The 26,006-nt window shown below is 47.6% G+C and overlaps 1 protein-coding gene and 1 long non-coding RNA gene across 3 annotated transcripts in view; one reads left to right on the top strand and one right to left on the bottom strand.

The window, feature by feature from the left end:
• The window catches only part of LOC109277336 (uncharacterized), a 50,693-nt gene extending 46,637 nt beyond the window's left edge, over window positions 1-4,056 (bottom strand). For both annotated transcript variants that reach the window (XR_008421592.1, XR_008421593.1), the window contains exon 1: window positions 3,879-4,056. This is a non-coding gene — a long non-coding RNA (uncharacterized LOC109277336). The remainder of the gene's footprint in view (window positions 1-3,878) is intronic.
• Window positions 4,057-4,138: 82 nt separating this feature from the next.
• Window positions 4,139-17,382, top strand: CHMP7 (charged multivesicular body protein 7). Its single transcript, XM_019466945.2, has 10 exons — window positions 4,139-4,685; window positions 6,679-6,850; window positions 12,617-12,802; window positions 12,939-13,072; window positions 13,943-13,991; window positions 14,247-14,366; window positions 14,653-14,751; window positions 14,982-15,042; window positions 15,528-15,707; window positions 15,940-17,382. The coding sequence occupies exons 1-10, from the start codon at window positions 4,387-4,389 to the stop codon at window positions 15,990-15,992; spliced, it is 1,353 nt and encodes a 450-aa protein (XP_019322490.1). The 5' UTR covers window positions 4,139-4,386; the 3' UTR covers window positions 15,993-17,382.
• The last annotated feature ends 8,624 nt before the right edge of the window (window positions 17,383-26,006 follow it).

Here is a 26,006-nt window from a genome sequence, read left to right as displayed (position 1 = left end):
AAATGGTTACTAAGGCATTCTAGAAGATTATAGTCATCAACAGGTAGATAGCAACAGTCTCCTGTGATTTGCATGCTTTGAAGAGAGAAGCAGGGGAGTTCCCACAGCTATAATTGCTCTAACCATTCTGTCTGAGCATGTTGGCAATTAAATTTAGAGGCATTTCAGCTCAAACTGGCTAAAAAACAAGTAAATCGTTCAAATAAATAAAAAGGTTCAACTATTGTATTAGTACATTATATTTGGATAAATGTTATGATATAAAGGATAGATCTTGATGATATTATTTCTTCAAGCTCATGATTTGATTACATTCATTCACTTATTCATTCAACAAACTGAGTCCTTAAGATGTGCACACACTGTGCTAGAAACAAACATAATTAAGAACAGTCCCTGCCAGCAAGGCACTTAACCTAGTTAGAGAGCCAGGCACATAAATGGCAACTTAGAAAAACAATGTGGGACATGGAATGATAGACAGGTACACAGGGTACAGAAAGATAAGAAAAGACACCCAATATAGTATGGAGCAGGAAGGAAGGAAGAGGAAAGAAAGAGACCAAGAAAGGCTTCTAGAACACAGTGGTACCTGAACAGAATATTAACAAGTCTAGCTACTCCTCCTATAAATCTCATAGATTATGAATAATGTATTTTCTATTCCTCTTTTAGCCAAGTTCTAAAGGCTGTGAATTCAAGAGATGAGAACTAGAAATAACTGGATAATGTAGGAAGGCAGGCATATTTTCTACAGAAATAATGAGGCCTCCGCAAGCAAGCAGGAGAGGTAACATGCAGCTTTATAGAGGTGTTGCAGGGTTTAAAGCCTCTGCAATGTTTGTGCATTATAGCAGGAGTAAGTCTGCTTAGGCATCTGATCAAAAACATATTGGGGCACCAGTAAATAAATACCACTGCCATGAAATGATATGGTGATGTTTCGGTGGCATTCTGTTCTTCAGACTTTCCAGGACTAAAGAGCTTCTGCAATCGCTCACATAGCTACAGCGGATATTACATTTAGAATCTGAAAGTGGGCGCTAGAAAAAAAGTCAAGATCAGCGTGTAGAACCTTTAATTCACAGAGGAGGAATCTGCAAGGAAACTTCATGCCTGAGGTCATTAGGCTACTACTGAGATGAAACCAGGATGCAGGTCTAGGTCATTTATTTATTCATTAAAAAAATTAAATGAAATCTAAGTGCCCAGGCTATTTGTTAGGTACAGAGTAAGAAACTTATACTCATTGATACGTCCCTACTCTCTCCCACCCAACCTCCTACCACAAATATCATACAGTTTCACTCAGAAATACTTTCGATGCCTTCAAAATATAAATACTTTTAATAAAACCTACATATCATTCCTTAATTTGCTAAATACCATCAAATATCCAGTTAAGGGGCGCCTGGGTGGCGCAGTCGGTTAAGCGTCCGACTTCAGCCAGGTCACGATCTCGCGGTCCGTGAGTTCGAGCCCCGCGTCGGGCTCTGGGCTGATGGCTCGGAGCCTGGAGCCTGTTTCCGATTCTGTGTCTCCCTCTCTCTCTGCCCCTCCCCCGTTCATGCTCTGTCTCTCTCTGTCCCAAAAATAAATAAAAAACGTTGAAAAAAAAAAATCAAATATCCAGTTAATATTGGAAGTGTCTAGTCATCAAAATGAGTTTTTATGATTATTTATGCAAATTGGATCCAAATTGGATAGAAAACATTGTACAATAAACGTTTCTTTGTTATCATTATTTGTTGAGGAAATAAGGTCTTTAGCTAGTAGAATTCTCCAGTCTAGATTTTGCTGATTGTGACCTTAGTTTTCATTGAACATGTACCTCTACCTTCCAATTTTTTTTTTTTTTTAACTTCCATAAACTAGTACTTCGATCTAGTAGCTTGATCACATTCAGGTTCAATTTTTTGACAAAAATACTTCACAGGTGGCTCTATGTACTTGCTATCATATTATCTCAGGAGGCATGTAATTAATGTCTGGTTGTCTTTCTGTGATGTTACGATTAATCAGCAGGTGTTGCCAGACTGATCGATCCATTCTAAAATTCCAAGGTGCTATGTTAGATAGATTGTTCAGACGAGGCCTTCCTGAGGAAGTGACTTTTAAGCTGTGACTTAAAAGATGAAAAGGAGCCAGTTGTGCAGAGTAAAGGGGAGTGTAGCAGCTGGAGGCCCTGAAATGAGAAAGAGCTTGCCATATACCTAGTCACCCCCTCAGGATCGGCAGAGCTTCTCTTTCTATTCTCCATTACTTCCAGTAGCCCCCCAATCTCCAAAAGTGGAAGCAGAGAACCCTTGGCTTATAGGTGTCAGGAACCCAGTGGGACTTTCAGGTACAGGTGGCCCCAGGTACGTAATGTTGCTCTCCTGAAAATGCTTAGGAGCAGGACTATTTTGACTTAGACTCAGAGACCTAGATGAGAAAACAACCTGGTTTCTCTCATGACACTAACCAACCAGCCATTTTACTGAGTATGATGGCACAGCAGAGATGTGGTTCTTAGGGTACAACTGGGCACTAAAGAGGTAAAGATAGATTTTAATCAGTAATACTATTACAATAGGGAAAGTGTCCAGTGCAAATTTTACTTACCTTCCTTATACAGAGGTGACTAGGCCTTTCAAAGGGAAAATAAGGGAATAGGCAAGAGAATGAGGGGGTCTCAGTAGAGTCAGGGCAGTGATAAGTTACAAAAAGCTAGAAAGGGAGGTGATCCCTGTGAAACCCATCTGGGTTTGCCAACTGACTTGTAGAAATTAGAGTAGCCTTCCTCTTTCCGCAGAAGCTGGGAGACAGGGTCAGACAGTCAAAATTTTTGACAACCTTGTGTTTTCTGAGGCAGCACTTTGAAGGGGGCTAGGGTTATCCTAGGGATATGGCCTTGAGCTGTTAGAAACTATGTTTGTTGAGGCCTTTGTAGGCCAAGGGTGACAGGCCTAGTCAAGAAGAGGGTTCAGAAGAACCCATCTAGAGTGTGGTCAGGGAGAGACTTCTTGTCAGTTGTTATAAGTACCAAATGAGATATTGCCCTGAAAATGTTTGAAGAAATGTAACACATCAATATCAGTTGACACCTTAATTCATATAACCAATCCTATCCCTTCCCCTCCTTCAAAATGCTTATTGAAATTCTTCCCTACAACTATGTTCCAACTACTAAACATCCTGCCATTTGGTGATAACACCTATTCTATGTACTATGTGCTAGGTACTTTACCTACATCATAATATTTCCTTCAAACAGAAAAGTTAGGTACTTGACCAAGGTCACACGGCCAATGAATGGCAGAGCCAAGAATCATACACAACTCCAGTGATTGTTACTCAGTTCCATTAAACAAGAAACTCCTTACATCTTTCAAACCGTTCAATTAAAAAGAAAATCTATATATTCTTAACACACTGGACATGTTCATTGCTCAAAAGATTTTTTTGTAAGAATCTTATCATGCATGTGAGCTCTCATTCATTCCAACAAGATTCTAAGATATTAAACGGCAAGGGTCAAGCTGTGCACCTTCTAGTTTATAAAGTATTTCTTCAGCACCGCTATGTATCGTAGCACCATATTTAAGCCATTGTCCTGAGAGAACTAGGGAACGGGCTACAGAATAGTAAATGCTAACTGTACAGCCCAGGAAAGAGATCAACAACGAGTCAGGACAGTTGGGGAAGGTTTCAGGGAAGATTAGAATTGAGCTCCATCTTGAGGATCAGCAGGATATTGGCCCTGAGAAAGAAAAGAAGGGCACTCCAGAGCAGAAGGTGGGAAGCAAGAGTAATAGAAGCTCATATATCTTTCAAAATCAGTATATACATCGTCACAGAGCTTGAGTGACCGACAATTGTGTATCCGCTGATATTACCGTAAAAGGAAGCTGTCTTGGAAGTTTAAGTGTCTGAAGTAGAAGCTGGTCGAGGAGCGGCGTACTATGATTCACCAGCGATCCTGACGCCTCTGGCGCCCCTTAGCGGGACTCTACAGTCCCACTACCTGAAACCACAATTTAGATGCATAAGCATTAGCCTCTCTATAATGTTTCGCCAAACTCTATGATCAGTAGGGGGCGGGACGCGCACCTACCCGCCGCGCACGCGCGAAGCCCTTCTTTCCGCACAAAGACTGTGGGAGAAGGGGTCGGCGCAAGCGCTTTGAGCCTCTCAGAAAATAGGGTCATCATCACGCCTCCTGGCGCAGGGAGGGCAGAGAGACGCAGGCGCTTGAGAAGGCGCGGGACTTATTTCACGCTAGGGGTGGCGATGACGTAATGACAGAGGAGGAGGTAGTCAAGGAACGGAAGCCGGGAGGGAAGTAGGGCGGAAGGGGAACAGGGCCGGGGTTGTGTTCGGAGCCTTGGCGGGGCTGGGGTTCCGATGTGGTCCCCGGAGCGGGAGGCCGAGGCCCCAGCCGGGGGAGACCCGGCGGGCCTACTGCCCCCCGAGTGGGAGGAGGATGAGGAGCGCATGTCCTTTCTGTTCTCCGCCTTCAAAAGGAGTCGCGAGGTGAACAGCACCGACTGGGACAGCAAGATGGGCTTCTGGGCTCCGTTGGTGCTGAGCCACAGCCGCCGCCAGGGGGTGGTGCGCCTGCGTCTGCGGGACTTGCAGGAGGCCTTTCAGCGCAAGGGCAGTGTCCCGCTGGGGCTGGCCACCGTGCTGCAGGACCTACTACGGTGAGGGCGGGCCCGGGCAAGGGGGCGGGGGTGGCTCCCTGAGGGTACCGCGCCCATGCCGGGGTCTGGCCCGCAGAAGCAGGTCTGTGTGTGTTCAGTGGGCGAAGGAGGACGAGAAGGAGGCTGTGTTAGGGGTGTGGAGGGAGAGGGAGACGGGCATCTGGCAAATTGGGGGTCCAAGATAGTGCGATTGGATTAGATCCAGACGGTGGGAGGAGAAACCTACCTGGCAGAAGTGACAATGACTTGTCTGGAGTGGAATCCCGTTGTGTAGTTATTTTGTAGGGGCTTCCAAATTTGAATTACCCTGGACAGAAGGTCTATGAGATAGGATTTACTGAACTAAGGAAGGCAGGACTAAGAAGAAGGCAGTCGTGGGGAAGAGGTCTGTGGGGCATCTTGCCAGCAGCCCCCAGCAAAGGTCATGTGTCTGGCCTGTCTTGGCTTGTCCTTGGCACGGGCTGTTTGAAGCAGAGGACATAAAGGAGGTTGAGGGCTTCACCCGAGTACCTTGGTGCTCTGAGAAGGGCCTGTAGGTGCTACCTGTGTGACAGGTGCAGGGTTTGGGAGATACCTGAGGCGATAGCATGGATATCTAAGGTACCTCACTTAATAGTATGCAGATACTTTGCATATCATCCCGTTTCATCTGACCTCCTCAGCAGTCCTGCAGGCGAGATGATAGAATTATCCTCAGCAGACAGAAGAGGAGACTGAGACTGAGGTCGAGCGATTTACTCAGGTTTATACAGCTAGTTAGATGAAATGCCAGGACTGGACCCCTACTCTCCTGATTCTAAATCATTTGCACATCACATGGTACATATACTGAGAGCAGCCTGGCTAGCGTAGTACCTCCTTCAATGAATGAAGAAGAAAGTCAGTTTTGATGTTGCTTTGAGTTTTCTGCACTTCCTGATTTATCTCCCCGGTACCTTTCCATTGGCTGACATTGGCGGGACGAGCCGTTTCTGAAACTTCTTTTTTCTGAGAAAGCGTACTGTGCAAAGTTTGAGTTCCTGACTGAAGCAGGGTACGGAGGAGAACATAGCTTAAGTTGGTGAGGGACAAGAACAGTCTGGACTTATTTATTGCGGTAGGACCTGTCCCTACCTCTTCCCATCCAGAGACCTTTAAGACCTTGATATCTTCTCTCCCGGCTACTGGCACTCTGCTGACGTTTCCTGGTGCTTGATGGGGTCTGGCATCCAGAGAATTTTTGAGGAAGATAACACTCCATGGAAGCAGCATAACATAGTAATTAACAGCTTTGCTTGAGGGCCAAGTGTTCTGGGCTCACACCCTGGCTGTACCACTTGCTAAATTATGTACCCCTCTATTTAAAGCTTCAGTTTGACCAAGTATAAGATGGTGATGATATCTGTAGTTAGGTTTCTTATGAGGATTTGAAATCCTATTCCTTATGTAGCCCGTTAGCATAGTGATTGGCCCATGGTAAGGGCTCAGTAAATGTAGCTGCTTATTACCAGTACCATAGAATGCTTAGGTCGTATCTCCACCCTAGCTCAGGAATAGCAGAAAACCTTTTCTCTGAACATCTTTGTGTATTTCCTCATGTCTTGCATTGACAGTAATCCATTACTGTTATTGTCGTTTTATCATATTGAACTTCATTTGTAAACGAAGGTCTCAACATAGGCCTCATAGCCTGCTGTGCCTCTGCAGCCTTAGTGGAGCACTTGCCCTTTGGAGCCAAATTATAGTTCAGAGTTGGCCTCTCTCACCTCGGTCCCTCAATTTTCTCATGAACTAAAATTCCAAGGACGACATCCATCTCACAGAGTCGTCAATGGTGCTGACAGCTGGAGCAGAAACAATGCTGCTCATAATAGCTGGCACGGAGTAGGTACCTGATAATGGTATTTATGATGGTGATGATCAGATTTCTCTCTCGGGGGAAGAGGGTAGGTGGGGACTGGAACGGGACATTGCATCAAGCCTACTACGTGTCCTTTTCTTTCTTTGCCTGCAGCCGGGGGGAGCTGCAGCGGGAGTCAGACTTCATGGCCAGTGTAGACAGCAGCTGGATCTCCTGGGGGGTTGGAGTCTTCCTGCTGAAGCCCCTCAAGTGGACTCTTTCCAACATGCTAGGGGACAATAAGGTTCCTGCTGAAGAGGTGCTCGTGGCTGTGGAGCTGCTGAAGGTGGGTGCTCAGAAAGGAGAGGTGATGACCGGATCCTCCATGTTCCTGTGTCTATCCTTAGAAAAAGAGCATATCTTTTTTTACATGATGACAGAGTTGATAACTGGCCTTTTGTAGCATTATTGAGTTGTTAGTTGGACTTGTGCATTTCAAGGGTGATACTCTGTCTAGGAATTGTCCATAACATACGGTTGATTATTTTCTGTATGTGTAGAAATTAGTGATAAGCCAAAGTGTAGAAAATTCTTTGCCTTCTGTAGTTTACTGGCAAGAGTTTCTCAGGATTCCTGAGGACCTTGTGACTTCAGCCTTGCCTTCCCTTAAATCAGCAAACCAAGTTCAGATTTCCTCTTCTGTGACTGCACCCTTTCCCCTTCCAGCTTACCGATGGCCTTAGTGATGGTCACTGAAGAGGCCACCAGGCCTGTGGTCCCTTCATGCCCTCTTGGTCGGTCAGCTTCCTCCTGGCCTGTCTTCCCTAGCCAGCCTACAGCACGCACCCAGCTTCTTGCAGCTCCCCCGGTCCTCCCCATAGACACCAGCACTTGTACTGCCTTAGACCAACCCCACAGTCTGCCATCCCTGCCAGCCAGAATCACGCTGTCACCAAGACTGGGGTCCCCTTCACAGTCCCCAGCTCCAGGAGGGCCCTCACAGCCACTCTTCAGTCCAGTTTACTAGTCCTTTCCCAGCCCGCACTCACGTGCCTTCCATTCTCCCCTTCTGCGACTCTGCTGACAGTTCATTGAGAAGGTAGGATCTCCTGTCAGGCCTTCAGCTTTCTGTCCTACATCCAGTTTACGGTCTTCTGAGCCTTTCTTTCTCCCTAAGCTCAGAGGATGAAGTGTCCATCCTCTCTTCCACGTGTGCTCTTGAGTCTGTCCCTACCCTGCTGTCCCCTTGTCCCATCAGCTAGCCTCTTGATCTGTACATTCTGTCTCCTATCTGCCTCTTCTTCCTCAGCCTCGAAACCCGTTCAGGTTTTTCCAATCACAGAATGACTCCTGTGTGGGACCTGGCCGCTGCCTAGTTAGTGCTCTGTCTCTCTCCTTCTTGACCAAGCTTTGTTGTCACCACTTCCTCACCTTCCACACGCTCTTTAATGCAGTGCACACCACTCCACCGAAACCGACTGAACACCGGGTAGCAGAAGTATGCTGTAGACAGTACTTACTTTTTTTTTTCTTTAATGTTTATTTATTTTGGGGAGACAGAGTGCAAGCGGGGGAGGGGCAGAGAGAGAGGGAGACACAGAATCCGAAGCCAGGTCCAGGCCCCGAGCTGTCAGCACAGAACCCAACGTGGGGCACAAACTCACGAACCGTGAGATCATGATCTCGGCCAAAGTAGGACGCCCAACCAACTGAGCCATGCAGGCGCCCCGACAGCACTTACTTTTGAAACTCACAGACCAAGCCCAACCTCGGGACCCTTGCATAGTCCCGGAGGCTTCCACACAGCTGGAGCCAGCTCTCGATCTTCATCCCTTACCCCAAGAGAGGCTCTGATTTCTTGTCACCTTGACAGACTCCCAACCCTCTCTGTCTCAGACTGAGGTGGGGATCTCCAGAATTTGCCACCTCTCCTTGTCTCTCACCATTGGACCGAGCAGCATGCTTCAAAGGAAGGGCTCTTCCTCCTTTCCCACCCACATGGTTATCCTCCCACCCAGCGCCCTGACCTCCAGGACTTAGCCAAGGCCACGCAGAAACCACAGGATGGTTTGCGTGGTTCTGGGCCAAGCTCCGTTCCTCTTTGCAGGCTCTTACCTCAAGTGTTTTCCAACTGGAGTAAAGGGAGGTAGACCCATTTACCCCCACAGATGTGGTTTAGGAATCATAGTCTTTTGAGAGCAAAGGCAGAAAAGGGGGCAGGAATGGAATAAATAACCTAGATCTTCCAAGAACCAACAGTACTTTTTAACCACAGTGCCGTTTAATCTTACTTAAGTAGAAAAATAAATCTGGCTCCGCACCGACCTGGTTCTGTTAAGTCTATGCCCAGTTTACATCACTAAATAGAGCACTCAACACTTAAGCTCATTCCGTGACATATATGGTAACTTCACTGTCTTTTCCTGGGGTGGAATCTTGTGTTACTGTGTGAAACTGAAGGGTCTTATCTGGATATTTTTTTTAAAACAAAGTCTACTTCTGAGGTAAATTGATTTTTCCCAAGTCTGGCCACAGAAAGCCAATAGCTTTTTATTTGATTTGATAAAAATAACCAAAAAGTAAAAATTGCCCGTAAGTTTTGCTATTTAAAATAATTATGCAAGGAAATGAATGTTTCCTTTCTGTTCATCCCATTTCTGTCTCTTTGGGTACATTCCTTTCTGTTCGTGTGGGCACACACATGCGTGTGTTTGTGTGTTCACATATTTTCTTACTGATCCTGTCTCACACTGTTACTTTCTCTCTTTTTAAAAAATTTTTTTAACATTTATGTATTTTTGAGGGAGAGAGAGAGAGACAGAGTGCGAGCAGGGGAGGGGCAGAGAGAGAGGGAGACACAAAATCTGAAGCAGGCTCCAGGATCTGAGCTGTCAGCACAGAGCCCAGTGTGGGGCTTGAACCCATGAATAATGAGATCATGACCTGAGCCAAAGTCGGACACTTAACCTACGGAGACACCCAGGCGCCCCCACACCGTTACTTTCTGTTTTATTTTATTGTTAGCATTTAATGCTTTCTAAAAATGTTATTTACTTGTTTACTTGTTTATAATCTGTCTCTCCTACCAGATAGGAGATGTTCCATTGGCCCTGGAACTCTGGGAACAGTGCCTGCTACATAGTAGAGAGTCAATAAACATATGTTGAATAAATAAATGAATATGCCCATACATACAAAAATATGTATGCACATACGCTCCATTTTTTTCCAGAAATAGAATCTTACTTTATTTATTGGTCTGCAGCCTGCCTTTTTTTTTTTCTTTACACTTTAGTATAAGTATCTTTCCCTATATAATATATATGTACTTCATTCCTTTGGATGGCTGCATAAAAATCTATGGAAGTGCCACAATTTATGCAATAGTTATGTCCACACAGATGGACATTTAAGTTATTCTAATTTCTCTGTTACAAAAAAAAAAAATACTTTGACAGCCTTGTGTGTACATCTATGTGCAGTACTTCCATTTTTATTTTTATGGATTAATTTCTAGAAATGCTTATGCACAGAAATTGCCAAATTACTTTTCAAAAGTTTGTGCTAATTCACACTTTCATTCAAGTGTTCAGTGTCCCCACATCCTTGCCAGCACTGGATAACATGAGTCTTTTACATTTTGCCGGTACGACAAATAAAAATGGTATTTCCTATTTTGGATTTGAGCATCGTTTCCCCTATCTGCTGGCCATTTATGTATCTCCTTCTGTGCGTTGCCTATTTATATGCTTTGCCTGTTTTTATATTGGATTGTTTGTCTTTTGTATTTATAGGAGTTTTTTTATGTATTAGGAGTAGATATAATATAGTTAGCATTAAGGATGTAAATATTGTTTTCCAGTCTCTTGTTTGCTTTTCGTTTTTACTTATGATGTCTTTTACCATATAAAAGTTTCCATATTTCTATAATCAGATCTTTAAAATTTTCCTTTATGGCTGCTGAATTTCTGGTCTTGCTTACAAAGTCATCCTCTACTTCAAGGTTAATTAGATTTAAAAAAATTTTTTTTAATGTTTATTTATTTTTGAAGAAGAGAGAGACAGAGAGTGAGCAGGGGAGGAGTAGAGAGATAGGGAGACACAGAATCCAAGCAGGCTCCAGGCTCTGAGCTGTCAGCACAGAGCCTGATGCGGGACTTGAACTCACAAACCATGAGATCATGACCTGAGCTGAAGTCGGACACTCAACCAACTGAGCACCCGGGCACCCCAAGGTTAAACTTCCTCAATTTAAATTTCAGTAATTTGGCATTTGTTTTTGTGTATCTGGTGAGGAAAAACTTTTTTCTTCCAAGTGGATAGCCAGTTGTTTTAACCTTTATTAATGTTGTTTACCGTTAATCTGTTGGTTGCATACCACACTGTTCTTACTACGTAGTTTTATAGTAAGCATTATTATTTGACAGGGCAGGTAAATCAAATGAAAACTTTAGTTTCTATCTTATTAGACTCTTCTGCTGCCTTTGACACTATGGACTACTCGCTTGTTAAAATTTTCCATTTCTTTGATTTTGTTGTCATTACACTATGGGTTCTTGGTGGTTCTCTGGGTAGCTCTTATGAGTTCCTTCATCTCTTAAACATTGGTCTTCCTTCAGCTTATTACTTTGCTTTCTGAATTTCCTTGGGTAACTCATTTACACTTGGGATTTTAATTACCTTCTATATGCTTGAAGACCTTCAGAGTCCTTTCATATATGTTCTGTTCTGGTGTCTCCCTTGAGCTTCAGATTTGTATACCCAATTATCTGCTGTATGTGTCTTCTTGAATGTACCTCAAGCATCCCAAAAAACGTGTCCAAAATGGAATGTTTTGTCTTTCCTGTAAAATATGCTTTTCCTTCCGTGTTCTTGCTGTTAGTTAGTTAATAGCATCACATCCACCTTGTTACTCATGCCAGAGCCCAGGAGTCATCCCAGACTCGTCTTTCTCCTTCCACCCCATGCCCAGGTACCATGGACTGCTTGTTTTATCTTCTGAATTCTTCTTGAACCCATCCCTTCTCTGTCCCTACGGGCATTGCCCCGTTCAGTCTCTCCTAGTCTCTTGCATAAATGGTCTCTCTGCCTCTAAGCCTACCTCCTATAACCCACCCTTTCCCACTTGTCAGCTAGATCTGTTACTCCAGCCTTGGTATTTCCCTTCCATGACTACCTACCATCTGCAGATAAAGGACAGCAAAGAATCTGCTGCACCCTCTGTAAGAGAGAAGTGCTTCTGCTCTCTCTCCCCTTCCTGTCCCCTCCCATAAACACCTTATTGACTCATACTCTATGCCATTGCTCATGACCGTCCCTCTTCCTAAGATGCTCTTCCCACCTACCTCACCTAGGGACTTACTCACCCTTCAGAATTCTGCTCAACAACCATTTTCTCCCCCAAGCAATCTCTGAACTCCTGGGTATTCCTTCCCTACATTTCATAGCACTTTGTGCCTAATTCAGTAAATATTGTTTGCAGAAGACTGAGAGTAATTTCCATGTAGGAGGAACACGGTGGCATTGTTTCTTGAAACTTCTATTTCTTAGGCTATTCACAAAAACCCTGTCCTACCTGGTTGTCACATACTTCTCTCTTGAGACGCATTATAGACTCAGTAATGCTCTTGTTTGTAGTGTCAGAAGTTGGCATAAAAATGGAAAGACCAGCATTGGAAGGGAATACAGACGCCATCTCATCCACCTTCTTCAGTTTGTGAGAGGGATGCTGAGGACCCGTGAGACTGACTGGTGCAGGGCCAGATAGGCAGGGCCTAAAACCAAGCCTCAGGTCTCGGTCATGGCCGCGCCAGCACACCACACTTCCTCCTCCTTCCCTTGCCTCTCGGGAGACACAGAAACATAAAGTCCTAAATGGATGTGCAAGGACAGAGATAACATGTACCTCGTTTCATCCATATACACCAAATTTCCTCCAGGGTTTAAAAAACACAAATCCTTTTTCCTTTTCCAAAGCTGCTACTTCAGGGAGGGCAGGACCAGTGCTCCCTGCTCTTGTCCTGCACGATCACAGTTTGGAAACATGGGGTCGGGACTCTCTGGCCTCCATGAGGAGTGGCCAGGCCCATAAGCACATTCGCCTTCCCTGCAGGAGAAGGCCGAGGAGGTGTATCGTCTGTATCAGAACTCCCCTCTCTCCTCCCACCCTGTGGTGGCCCTGTCCGAGCTGAGCACCCTGTGTGCAGGCTCCTGCCCGGATGAGAGGACCTTCTACTTGGTGTTGCTGCAGCTGCAGAAAGAGAAGAGAGTCACGGTTCTCGAGCAGAACGGGGAAAAGGTATGGAAGTCCAGTTGTTCATCCAGTGACTCCCCAATGGCTTATTAAGTGTATACTGACATGCCCACCAGCATTCCTGCCTGGGACTTCTCAGCATTCATGGTAGGGGCCCTAGTAATTTGTCCCTGTCCCTCAGATTGTGAAGTTTGCCCGAGGGCCACATGCCAAGGTCTCTCCTGTCAACGACGTAGATGTTGGGGTATACCAGCTGATGCAGAGTGAACAGCTGCTCTCACGCAAAGTGGAGTCCTTATCCCAGGAAGCAGAGAGGTAACTACCCCTGAGCTGAGCACCCTCCGACCCCCACCCCTGGCTGGCCCTCAGAGCCAGCAAAGCATTGGTGTCTGTGGGCTCTTTTTTTTTTTTTTTTGAGAAAGGTTATTTATTTATTTTTTTTACTAATTACAAAGTACTAACTGCTCAATGCAGCAATTGTGCAAAATAGAACATCATAAAAGAGAAAAAATGAATATTTATTCTTCCCCCAGAGATTACATCTGTTAGCATTATGTTTAGGCACTTCCATGCTGGTATCCATTTAACCAGTGTTCGTTGAGCCAGGCCTTAACTTAGGGACTTGGAAATACAGTAGTGAACAAGACAGGTCTCTGCCTTCCAGGGTCTTTCTGAGGGATTCCTGCTCTTCCCCTTGGATGGCCATACAAGGCATCCCTGCCAAAGGCACATGAACACTTCTCCAAAAAGTAGGCTATATGGACATCGAATTAAAATGCTGTCTCCTTCTTACAGCGGGAGAAACCCAACATTGTTTGGACAACCAGGGACTGTGTCCAAGGCCATTGTTGGTGTTAGGATTTGATTCCTTATCTCCTGGCTTCCGAAATGGGAATCTGTTGTTAAGGTGTCTTGTTGGCACATTCTCTCTCCCCGTGGGCTGAAACAGCCTATCCTTAGTCAGTTTGCCTTTCTTGCACGCATATGTTCAAGTTTATGTCTCAGCTTGCTGCAGGAGTGTGCCAGTGGGCTGTTGGGCATTATTTTTCTAGCCTTTGGGTGGAATGGATTTGATTTTCAGATTTGAAACTGCCTTACCTAAGTGGGGCTCTTAGGGACTTTTCAGGACACTACCACCCCCATCCTATGCCATGGTCATCTCGATCTGTCCCCTGTGTTTCGTAGGTGTAAAGAAGAAGCCCGCCGGGCATGCCGAGCAGGAAAGAAACAACTGGTCAGTTTTCTCTTTTCCCCTCCAGCTGTGTACCTGTGCCCCGGGCTGGCAGTGGGAGGTGGTGTCCCAGCGGTTCAGAGCAGAGCTTGGGTCTCGGGGGGAAGAGTCTGCAGGTGGTCTGGGTACCACAGCTTGTTTTACAAGTGAGAGAGGAGGAGGCCTGAGATGGTCTTATGTGGGAAAGCCTTCCTCTGGCCCTCTGGCCTGCCTAACTGACCCTGACCAAATCTCCATGCTCCCACCTCCCCCGTCCAGGCACTGAGATCTCTCAAGGCCAAGCAACGGACAGAGAAGCGCATTGAAGCCCTTCATGCCAAGCTAGACACTGTTCAAGGCATCCTGGACCGGATCTATGCCTCCCAGACAGATCAGATGGTAGTCACTGCCCCTCTGCTCCAGTACCTGGGTGGTCTGTCTGGGATACGTTCCTCATTCCCTCCACTGTGGCTTTGATGTTTGGAGGAGGCCTGGGTTTTTTCAAGATATGGTTGGGATTTTGCTCCTCCTGTTGGAAAGTTTTGGCCTTGGTGAACATGGGAGGAATCAAGTGTGGGTGTTTAAACCAAACAAACCCCCACATTATCTTTTGGAGATGCAACACTATTGTATGTATTTTGCCCATTGTTCTTCATTTGCACTGATAACTTTGCTTTCTGTTTAGGTTTTCAATGCCTATCAGGCCGGGGTAGGAGCGCTAAAACTCTCCATGAAGGATGTCACAGTGGAGAAGGCAGAGAGCCTTGTGGATCAGATCCAAGAGGTACAGGAAGGGGCCAGGGAGGAAAATCACAGGAGGAAGTAACTGAGGGCAGGTGTGACTTTGCTATACTTCATCGTTTCCCAAACTTGACTCTTTACCTTGTGAACTTGTGGAAGATTTTTTGATTCTCAGAAGGGGCAGCATTACTTGGTAACCCTGAACATTGAGACCAAAAGACAGACCTTCGAGATGCCGCTCAGTGTTCAAGGCTTTACGCTTTTCTCTTACAGCTGTGTGACACCCAGGATGAAGTTTCTCAGACTCTGGCGGGTGGGGTGACCAATGGCTTAGGTGAGTTGACATGACAGTTCTTTTCTTTCTTCCTTCCTAAGAGGCCTTCACTTGTTTGTGCTGTGATAGTTTTGATCACAGATCCACTTTTCCTGGTGCAGGCAGCACTCTCCTCTCTCTGGGGCTCCTTTGTGGCAGTAGTTAGAAGGAACTGTCATCCCCCTTGGTAGGCTATACTGTTGACCCCTCTGGACTGCAGTAATCTTGACTCATTAGACTTCTGAATGGAAGATCCTTCTTCAAGGGCAAGGGAAAGCAGGGTCAGTTCTGTGGTGTTAGCAAAATATACCCTCTAGGTGACTTCGCTCTGTGTGTGGGAAGAATATTTGCTTGAAGGCACCCTCTTCCTCTCAACTCACAGGCTTTTTTTGACCTACAAGGAGGCCTGGACGTTTTTGCAAAGCTGAGCTTAGTTTTGCCTTTACTCAATCCTTGACTCATCCTCCCTTGGCTTTATGTGTCCTCATGTCATCTTTTCTTTGCAGATTTTGACAGTGAGGAACTGGAGAAGGAATTGGACATCCTTCTTCAGGATACCACCAAAGAACATTTTGATCTGCCTGAAAACCCCCCTGAGACATTTTATACCAACAGTGTGCCTAACCCTAGGATCTCGGACGCTGAACTTGAAGCCGAACTTGAGAAACTGTCCTTATCAGAGGGAGGTAGGGAACTGTATTCCCAGGATTGCTGGTGGGCACAGGGCCCTCTGGCTGACAGTAGCCAGGCACGGGGTTGGTGAGTCGCAGCCCAATTGCTCAATTTGCCAGGGTGCCAAACCCCATAAGGGAGTTGTGGGCTCATTATTTATATTAAGACTCAATCCTTTAAACACGGGGATGCTTTCACCTTAAAGATCCACCTGGCAGAGTATTCAGTCATTTCTTCTCCTTACAGGTTTGGTCCCAAGCAGTAAATCTCCAAAAAGGCAATTGGAACCGACTCTCTAAAGCCATTCTAGGACCCTCAAGTGAAGGACCCTCATGTAAAAGAGAGACCAGGCTTGTGTGTGTGTACATAGTTATTTAAATGAGAAACTCTCAGAATTTGTTGGGAAGAGGAGGAAGGAAAACTACTCTGATTTATCTGGATGCTACCGCTTACTACAGGACAGATGTAATTTCTGGAAGCGTGCTCCCAAGGCGTGCTCCCAGCTGGTGTCATGGACCTGCCTTCTCATCTTTATAGTGCCACAATTTATACAGTTCTGTGTTTGACCTGTCGTCTCTCATAGCCTGCAGTTCTTGCCATTGGCTCCGTTAGGTTTGTCTTCACCCACCAGCTTTGTTCCAGCCAATGAAGGTGAAAGAGTTGCAGCCTTGCCAAATCAAAATCAGTCCCTTCTCCCTGCCCCACTGTTTTCTCGAGGACTCTGTAAGGTTGGGTAAACAACGTGTTCCAGTCTCCCTCTGGTTTCCTTGGTATTGAGAAGAATGAGAATCTAATAGCTGCCACTTGGTGGAGAAACATACAGTGTGAAAGGTTGTTGTCCTGTGGGGTCGCTGGCCAAATTCTCCAGGTGTTCAGAGAAAGAGGTCACCCCTGAGTGTCAGAATCGTGACAGCTGGAGAGGGGGCTTGTGTAGTTGGTGGATGCTGCTGCCTCTTCCGTCTTACGCGGAAGATCTGCTGACTGGAGAGTTATTCTTAGTCTTTCGAACTTGAGGGGGAGAAGCCCAGGTGACCGTAGGGCCCCAGGTGTCCAAACTCCATATGTTCTTTTAATGAGGCATAATCTTTGCCTTGCCCCCATCCTGGAGTAACTTCCATATAACTTACATGTGTGTATCAGAACAAACCACACAACCGCACGCCTCCCCTTCCTGAGCCTGGCACACAGCCATGGGTTCTTGGTTTGAACTTCAGAAGCATTTCACTTTGTAGCCCACTGCTCAGGGCAGGGGATCTGAGCCAGGATGTGCAATAGAAACAGAAGATTGTGGCCTTCCACCATGTCTGCTGTGTGCTTCCCCGGTCCTGCGCTATACCTGTCCTGCCTCCTGAAGTCCTGTCTTCCTACTTCCTTTGATGCATTGGGGAGGATGGTGCAGGGGGGCAGACAGGAAGGTCTGAATGTTCTGGCAACGGGGAGGAGAAAGGAGGACAGCCACGCTGCCACTCTGCTGCCACAGTACAAGTATTTCTGCCTGGAGCCCTTTGCCCTGTCCCTCCTCCCTGAGGTGCTGTAGAGCCGAGGGAATTTGCTCCAGGCCAGGAGCATGAATTCCTGTTCAGCATTTTCTCTCCTACTTGACCTTGGTAAACTGAAATGTTGGGGGTGAAGAGAAACAATCACTATTTTTTCTTTTTTATCTGGTAAATAATTAAAAGAAAAAATCCGCGTGCTTGTCCTTGTCTCTTTTTACATCGTATGACGTTTCTTGTGCTGTCACACCTCCCTGCTCCCACTTCCAGCAGACGCACACGCTGCAGGCTGCAGGAGAATGTGCAGTAGCTGCCGTGTGAGCACCGAGCTGCCATAAGCTGGGCAGGAGGCCTGGCCGCTCTCACACGGATGCCCTTCTGGGGAAGAGGCATTGTTTGAATGGCCTGGGTTCAGGGCCTGTGCCATCACGTTAGCCATTATTTTCCATTGCCTGTTCTCTTCTAATGGCCCGATTCCTCTGCCTGTGTGATCGTACCATACTTTAGCCCTGTACCTGTTACGTGCCTGGTGTTTGCCACGGCCCTGGGGGACACAGGCTTTGAGGCCGAGTGCAGAGCTAGGAAGAGGCTAGAAGGTCTACCACAGCACTGGGTTCACAGCTGTGGGTGAGTCAACACACCCAGAGCAGAAACGGCTTGGACAGAGAACACGGTAAAGATAAGGCCAAGTTCTCTGAGGGAGGCATGTCGTAGGGAACCGCCGGTCAAACTGAATGAGCTGGACTCTGCCACTCGTCTTACCCAGTCTCGTGTTACTCTTTCCCTCTCATGGGCCTGAGCTGCTGTGCTGGCAGAAATGACAAGATGTTGAGTCTGGGTTGGTTCAGAGTAAAAACAAGGGGCCACGGGCTGGCGGTGGCTGTGTTTCCACACGAGGTCCCTGTGGGGGCCCAAGTCTTGCATCAAGATTCTCTTGGAGGAATGGGCTTGGTTTATTAAGGGAACTGGTGAGTTTTCTTATACGTGGAACTATGTCCGACCCAGATGAATCAGGCCTGATACTGCCCTGTTGAAAATGGAGTACCCTTCAGGGTACAGATAAAGGGCTGAGGAAGTTCTCAGAATAAATTCTCCAAGCGGGTGGACTCAGGGATGGCTTCATTGAAGAGGGGACATTCAAGCTTTCATTTCCCTTGAATTTTTCTTGGGCGTTCAAAATCTTGTAAAGCAATCTAGGAGTGTTGAAACATCCACCCGTCATTCCGCTGAGATCAAGTTCAGAGAGAAAATACGAACCAGGTAGTGACTGGTCCTGACAGAATTAGGAAACCTGGTTCCGGTTCTTGCCTCAGCCACAAACTAGTTGTATGGCTTTGGACACACGAGCCTCTCATTTCCTATCTGTAGGATAGAGCAGACAGACCAGATGGCTCCTGAAATTCTGATTGTCTCAGTCTCCCTGTGTATGGTCTGCTTCTCCTTTCTCCTGCACACCTGCTGCCTGGTGACAGGAGTCTGAGCAGTGGGTGCCACGGTGAAGCCAAGCCTGGAGAAGTGACTAGACAGTTCTCAGTCACTGCCAGCTGGGCAACAGGGTTGCAGTGTGCAGAGTGAGACCAGGTATGAGGAGAGGGGAAGAGTACACATTGGGGGAGGAGGGAGGAAGGGGGCGGGCACGGCCTCAGCCTCTCTTGGGCCTCCCTGAAAGGGGCTCTTAGCCTGCGCCCTGGGACCTGGGGGGGCTCTGAAGTCCGACTCCTACTGTGAGAGGCCTGACTTACCACTGCCTGCCTGAATGGCTGAGAGTCCAAGGTCGAGCAGCTCCTGCCCCCTGCCCTGCTCCCAGGAAGAGGTCATGATATCGTGGTTCCATCTGCTGGAAATGTCACCAAGGCAATCCAAAAAGAGAAAGAACAACAAAGCTGTAAGAAAGATGAGGCAACTGGGAAAGCTGTTGACTCATAAGGAATCCAACCAAAGCATGGCTCTGAGGTTTGTAGGTAAGCTTGGCAACCTTTCCTTTTAAAGTATTTGTTTTCCCTGCCAACGTCTCGTTTTTTATTCAAGTTGCAGCCACTCTTCGGGGAAAGCGTGGGTCCTTCTCTCCTCCTGCACAGAAATGATATACAGTCACAGACACCTGGAACAGGAGAGCTGGAGGAGCCTCAACAAGTGTAGGCAAAGCCTCTGTTTTACAGATTAGGACACTGAAGCTTGGGTGACCTGCCCGAGGTCACAGGGCTGGCAGGGGAATTTAGGTTGTTGACTTCCAATTCAGAATGCTCCCGGTTAGAACAGGCTACCCTTAAAAGCACACTTTCAAAAACCACATAACTCCAAAAGGACTTCCTGTGTTTGCTGGTTGGTGTGTATTAACACTTTGGGTTGGCAGAGGAGTGTCCTCCAGTTCTCAGTGCTACAATCACACAGACTACTATCGATGGAAAGTTGCCTCTCGAGAGATCCCGGCTGGCCAGTTTCCAATTTTTAGGGAAGCCAAGGACAGTCTTCACATTGTTTCTCTGCTGATAGTGACCGCAGAGGTAACTCTCCTGACTTATATCTTGTAGCCAGCACATCAAACTGTGCAGAAAACAAATCCCAAGCACTTTCCGAAGGAGCCAGACTTAGAATCCTTGTAAGATAGCCAATGCTTGCAATTAGGTGACTGGGTACCCCCAAAAGTACAGTGTGAACTGCAGTATAGATCTAACCTCGGCTAGTGGACTTTTATCCCTGTGAATGGTATAATGAATGTAGGTTGGCTTACTGGGTTAGCACATAGTGAGGTAGCCTAGGATAATAGAAACTTCTTTAAATTATACATGTTGAAAGAGAATTTAGCTATTCAAAAATATCATGCTGAAGTCCTTAACCCAGGAAAGCTAAAAATTAATCAACAGACTCAAAGGGTGTGTCTATTAGGTGTGAGCTAACAAATTAGTGGAGGGGAGAAGGACGTTTTAGACAGGTTCCATGCCCTCCAGGTACTTAAAGAAGAGTATCTTAGTATAGGTACAGAGGAAGAGTGTCTTAGTTCAGATAATGCTACAACAACAACAACAACAAAACACAAGCTAGATGGCTTATAAACAACAGATATTATCACTTGCAGTTCTGGAAGCTGGAAGACCAAGATCAAAGTGCCTGCATGGTCTGGTTCGGGTGAGGGCCCTCGTCTGGTTGCAGATGGCCACCTTCTTGTATCCTCACTTGGTGGAAAGAGGGCAAAGGAACTGCCTGCTGTCTCTCTCACAAAGGCACTAATCCCACCCATGCAGGCTCCACCCTTATGACCTGATTACCTGCCAAAGTCTCCCCCTACTCCCCGACCTCATAGTACCAGTATACTGGGGGTTAGGATTCTGACATATGAGTTTTCAGGAAGACACAAACATTCAGTCCATAACAAAGAGAAATTCCAAGATGTTTGCATAATGAAGGATTAGTACTGCCCTAAGCATTTACAGAGCAGGGCTTGGATGGGTCAGGAAGAGAACGCCCAATCTTAGACTCTAGCTCCTATTTTAATGCAACAACAGTAACAAAAAAGCAAAAGCTAACATTTATTGGGTACCTATGGTCTTCTGGATACTATGTATTACAGACTGGGTTCTCCAGAAGCAGACCTGGAAAAAGAGTTTGGGGTATCAAGGATCACCACCCATGAAGGGAAAAGGGAGGAAGAAGATTAAGGAGAGGAAGAAGTTAATCCACAATGCAGGCCCCCCAAAAGCCTTGGCCACTCTGGAAGGGAATTCCAGAATGAGTATTGCCCATTAGTGTCCCATGTCAGGCAGAAATGGCCAGGACTTCATCCATCATCACCCCTCTCCCTCAGTTATCAGATTCCTCTGGAAAGGGGGTGACCTCAGCTAGGGTGGCTCTCTGCAGCTGGGGCAGCCCCTGAAGGAGCTGACAGCTGGCTGGCTGATGGTTGACCACAGCTGGGCAGCAAACCTTGAAGGGAGGCCTGGGCAGTGCATCTCCATGACTACCACATTGTGCTAGGCTCGTTGGTTTGTTTTGTTTTCTAAAGCTCTTTTTCCTTTTATTTCTTTTTTTCTTTCTTTCTTTTTTTTTTTTCTTTTGAGAGACACAGACAGACAGACAGACAGAGCATGAGCGGGGCAGGGGCAGAGAGAGAGGGAGACACAGAATCCAAAGCAGGCTCAAGGTTCTGAGCTGTCAGCACAGAGCCTGATGCGGGGCTCAAACTCACGAACTGTGAGATCATGACCTGAGCTGAAGTCAGACGCTTAACTGACTGAGCCACCCAGGCACCACTGTGCTAGGCTCTTTGAATGGATTTAATCTTCCAATGAGACAGGCAGTTATTTCACAAATGAGTTAATGGAGGCTTAGAAATGGTAAATAAATGGTCCAAAGTTAGCAGTGGATGATTGTAATATTGCGATTTATAAGAAGATATACATAGTTGGTCTTCATCCCTGTTTCTGGTGCAGAGATCCTAAAACCCTAGGAATTTCCTAACTGTTGAGAGCAATAAAGGGGTCTTAACCAACCCCCTTTCAGCCACACCTGAGTTTATGTTAATGAGATGACTTTTGGAAAGCACCTAAGGATGGGGGCTAGGTACCAGAAGGACCAAACTTGTGATTAGAGTGTTGAAACTTTCAGTCCTTACCCTGTCCTCCTACCTCTGGAGAAGGGGAGTGGACCTGATGACTGAATGCGATCACCAACGGCCAATGGTTTAATCAATCATGCCTATGTAATGAAAGCTCCACAAAACCCCAAAAGGATAGGATTTAGAGAGCTTCCAGGTTAGGGAATCAGAATGTTTCTACATGTCACCATGCTGGGCCCTAAACTCCACAAGGCTAGAAGCTACTTCGTTCAGGACCTTGCCCTGACTGTGGATGTGTCCTTTAATATCCTTTGTAATAAACTGATAGTGTAGCGAGTCAAAGGGTTTCCTGAGTTCTGTGGGCTGCCCTAGCAAATTAATCAAATCCAAGATGGGTATCGTGGAAACTTCTGATTTATAGCCTGCTGGTGAGAAACACAGGTAGTTGAAGTGGGGCGGTGGATGGGGTGGTCACCCTTGCTGGGCTGAGCTTTTAACCTGTGGAATCAGATACTACCTCCACCTATGCAGTGTCAGGATTGAGTTGAATTGTACAACACCCAGCTGGTGTCCATGAATTGCTGAATAGTGTGAGGAACCCTCCCCCAAGCCCCCACCCAGTGGCATTGGGGGTAGAACCCCTTCTAATGATGGCTAGGTACATCTAATTTCTGCATTTTTCTTTTACTTTTCCTCTTTCTGTTCTTATGCCAGCTAGGGTGAAGGTTGGCTCTCACCCTGATCATCTTACCCATTTATGAAACTCAAACACATACAGTCTCCGTTCTTGCGAGTTGACTGCAGCTTTCCAGATTTTCTATGAATAAGTCCCTTTGATTAGGAGAGCACTGGAAGAGAAACTTCCAGAAACCAGAACTGAATTTGTTTTTGTTTTCTATTTACCATGAGCACTTACTAGAGCTTAGAAACGGGCCGGGCGGGGGTGGGGGGGGGTGGGGTAGGGTGGGGGGGTGGCTTTTCAGGATGGATCCAAATCCAAGCTGTCTTTACCAGTTTCCAGGATTGGAAGCGAGGGGCAGGCATCATCCTGGCCATTAATGAGAGGACGACAGGGGCTGAGGTGAGAGTCCTTATAGCATAGTTCTAATTCGCCGCCAAATACTGCAGACATGGCTTTCAGGTGTCAGGCCCCTGCAGATGCCTCCTTCATCTCAGAAACACCACTGCAGCAAGAGTACATTTCTTCTGGTCCTTCCGAAGCCAGCGAGGGGCTGCGGAGGGGAAAAGTGACCCTTGAGAAGGAAAGGTTTCAGAGATACGGTTCGGAGATTTTGTTGAGAGTGGGTGCTGCGGACCCCAGTTGCCTCCTTTGCGCAGGAGGCCCGGAGGGGGCGGGGCTCGGCGGGGGCGGGGCTCGGCGGGGGCGGGCTCGGAGGGGCGGGGCTCGAGCTTCCTGAGAGCTGCAGTGCTCGCCGCTGGCCCTCGGGGAGATCCGGTTCTGGCTCCTACTAGCGCGTTTTCTGGCACTGTCTCTACGCAGGCTGGGAGAGGAGCTCCGGCCTCTGGGAGCAAAGGTCGGCGCCCCCGGGGGAAGGAGGTGAGAGGGACTACTGCGCCCCGGAAAAGCCGGCGGGTGGACGCCTGGCCGCAGGGCTTTAGAGCCGGGAGCGCGGGGTGCCGGGCGCGGAGAGCCGTCCGGCGATAAAGTCGGGGGAGGACGCCACGTCCGCTGTCCTACGGGATTTCTGCACTTCCTGGCTGGGTTTCTGCCTCCACGTGTCCCAGATAACGCTTCTCTCTCCAGCCGGTTTCTTGCGCCCAGATCCTTCGTGTCTTCACCTCCGTCCACAGGCACAGACACTGGGCCCTTCCTTAGTCACTGTTTGTGGCCTGTCTGTCGCCCTTTTCCGACGCTGGGAGGAGCCCGGGAGCCACTGACCGAAACCTCCCCGCTAGCTTCACGGGATAAAGTCTGGGACATCCAATCTTTGCCCTATGCGGAGACCCGTCCCCTCTTCCAGTGGCGGGATCCTGCCCCTGGCACCTCTTCAGCGCCGGGAGAAAGACCCCCACAGGAAGCCAGGGGGTATTTGTTTGGTTTGGAAGGCTGGTGCCTCTATTCTGGCCTCACCACCTGACCCTTGTCCCAATTCAGCTCTGTTCCAGAGTCCCCAGAACTCCCAGCCATTAAGTCTTCAGGGTGGTGCCAGAGGTGACTGAGGTCCCCGTTCAGCAGAGGGTAGGGGCAGGGGTGAAGCAGGGGGGGTGAAGAGGCCTCCTATGGCTCCTCATTGCTTTTATTGTGCTGAGAAATGTTCATTGTGTGTGCTGCCACCCTGAACTTTTGCTACCTGCCCTCCAAGGTCACCAATGTCCTTGTTTTCTGCCTGGTCATCTTGGACCTTATGGTGGTTTTGCCGGTGATGCTCTAGTGGCCATTGCTTTAGCCTGGCTGATGTCAGTTCTTATCTCCTTCATCTCTATCTGGCTGCACTCTGGCATCAGCAGGTGGGGCAGGTGGCATTAGAGTGGAGCCTCACCTATCCGTACAGAGCCCCCTATGTAGATGCAAAGATGCAACCCCAGCCTCAGATACACCTGTGTAGTGGCCTCCTCGCTGGCCAGCTTCTATATCTCTGTGCTAGTTATCCAGGTCACCTATAGTCACATTTCCCACCTCACCTGTTGTTCTGTGCTGCAGCTGGTGAGTGCACCTGGCTGTAAGGGGGGGGCCCATGGGGCCCTTATCAGCACCTGTCCTGTTCCCCCCCCCCCCCGCCCCGCTTGTTGGGGAGACACCTTCAGCATCTTTGGGTAGTGGGCTGGGCTAACTCAGCCCTCTCCTGTGGCATATGCATTTAACGGGGAGTCTCACTCCTGGGCTGTGGCTGCTGCCCCCGGTTCTCTCAGCTGTGGTGGAGACGGTCATCTTCAGCGATGAGCCGGTGTCCTAGTGCAGGGACATGCCCTACATGAAGGAGAGGGCTGCTGCTCCTCCCGTGGGGGCCCCCATTCTGTAACCAGATCCCCTGGTTCTTGAGTTGACAGCGAGCCTGGAGGAGGGTACTCAGTGAAGACGGCATTGTTCCTGGAGAAGTTCACCTCCTGCACTCCCATATGCTCTGAGCAAAAAGCCGAAGCAGGATGTTATAAGGCGAGCCATGGAACCAGCATATGGAGTCTGGGAGACCAAAAGCTGAGGAACCGAGAGGCTTAAGTTGTGGTCACCTCTGCAGTGTCAGGGCTGCCCTGTGGGTTCTACAGGGCGTTTTGGTATCATGTTCCTGGACTCTGAATCACAAGACTGTCTCTGAGTTTTCCCTTTTGCTGCTGTAACCAGTTTTCGTTATATGGCATCAAGGCAGTCCTCACTCCAGAGTCTTGCTGGAGGAGGCATATAGCCCTTGATCAAAAATATCTTTTCCGATGCCTCCAGTCCTTGAAGGGAGTCAAAGTCTTTTGTGCCACAGCGAACACATAGCTTTATATGCAAATATTCTTTGGGGGCGGCAATGCACTGTGTTATATTTACACTACAGTGTAAATGACTAAAGACCGAGAAAGTGTACAGGATGACATGAAGGAAAGGATCTGTGCGTGTAAGCAGACAGGGCGGAGAAGCAAGTGAATTGAGACCCTGATAAAAAACTTTATAATTTGGCCGGGAGCTGGTTCTGCCTAACAGCCTCTTTCCTTCATTGCTGCTGGGGTGTAGCCTGCAAACTGGGTTTACCACTGGGGATGGGTGGTAGTGATAGTGATGATAGTGTTGGCGGTAATTGGTGGTAGTCGTAGGGGTATTGGTGGTGCCTGGTGGTGACAGTGATGACAGTGATGGTAGTAGTTGTGGTAGGGGTGGTGACGACGGTGGTAGTGATGATGGTTGTCGTGGTGGCTGCGGTGATGCTGGTGATGGTGGTGGCAGAGCTGATGATGGGGGGAGGGGTGATGGTGGTAGTTGTGGTGGTGACGGTGGTGGTGGTGGTGACGGTGATAGGGACGGTGGTGGTGATAATGGTGATGATGTTAGTCGTAGTGGTGGTGGTGGTGGCAGTGGTGGTGATGATGATGGCAATGGTGGCAGGGGAAGGATAATTGGGTGGACCTAGGGGTAAAACCATCAGAGGGTAGGCTCGATAGTCAGAACTTTGTAAGTTAATGAACCTTTCAGTCCAGAGTTCCAAGGTGACCCTCAGAAGGGGAGTCACTTCCCTGTGAGTGAGAGACCCACAACAAACCAGGAACCTGGTGCCATGACTCATAGTCTGTTTGGGGCCATCTGGTCTAAAGGCAGCCCCAGTGTCCCA

This window comes from Panthera pardus, unplaced genomic scaffold (assembly GCF_024362965.1).
Source record: "Panthera pardus isolate Hobbes unplaced genomic scaffold, ASM2436296v1 HiC_scaffold_13, whole genome shotgun sequence".
In the NCBI taxonomy this organism is placed as follows: Eukaryota; Metazoa; Chordata; class Mammalia; order Carnivora; family Felidae; genus Panthera; species Panthera pardus.
This window is presented reverse-complemented; position numbering and strand designations above follow the sequence as displayed.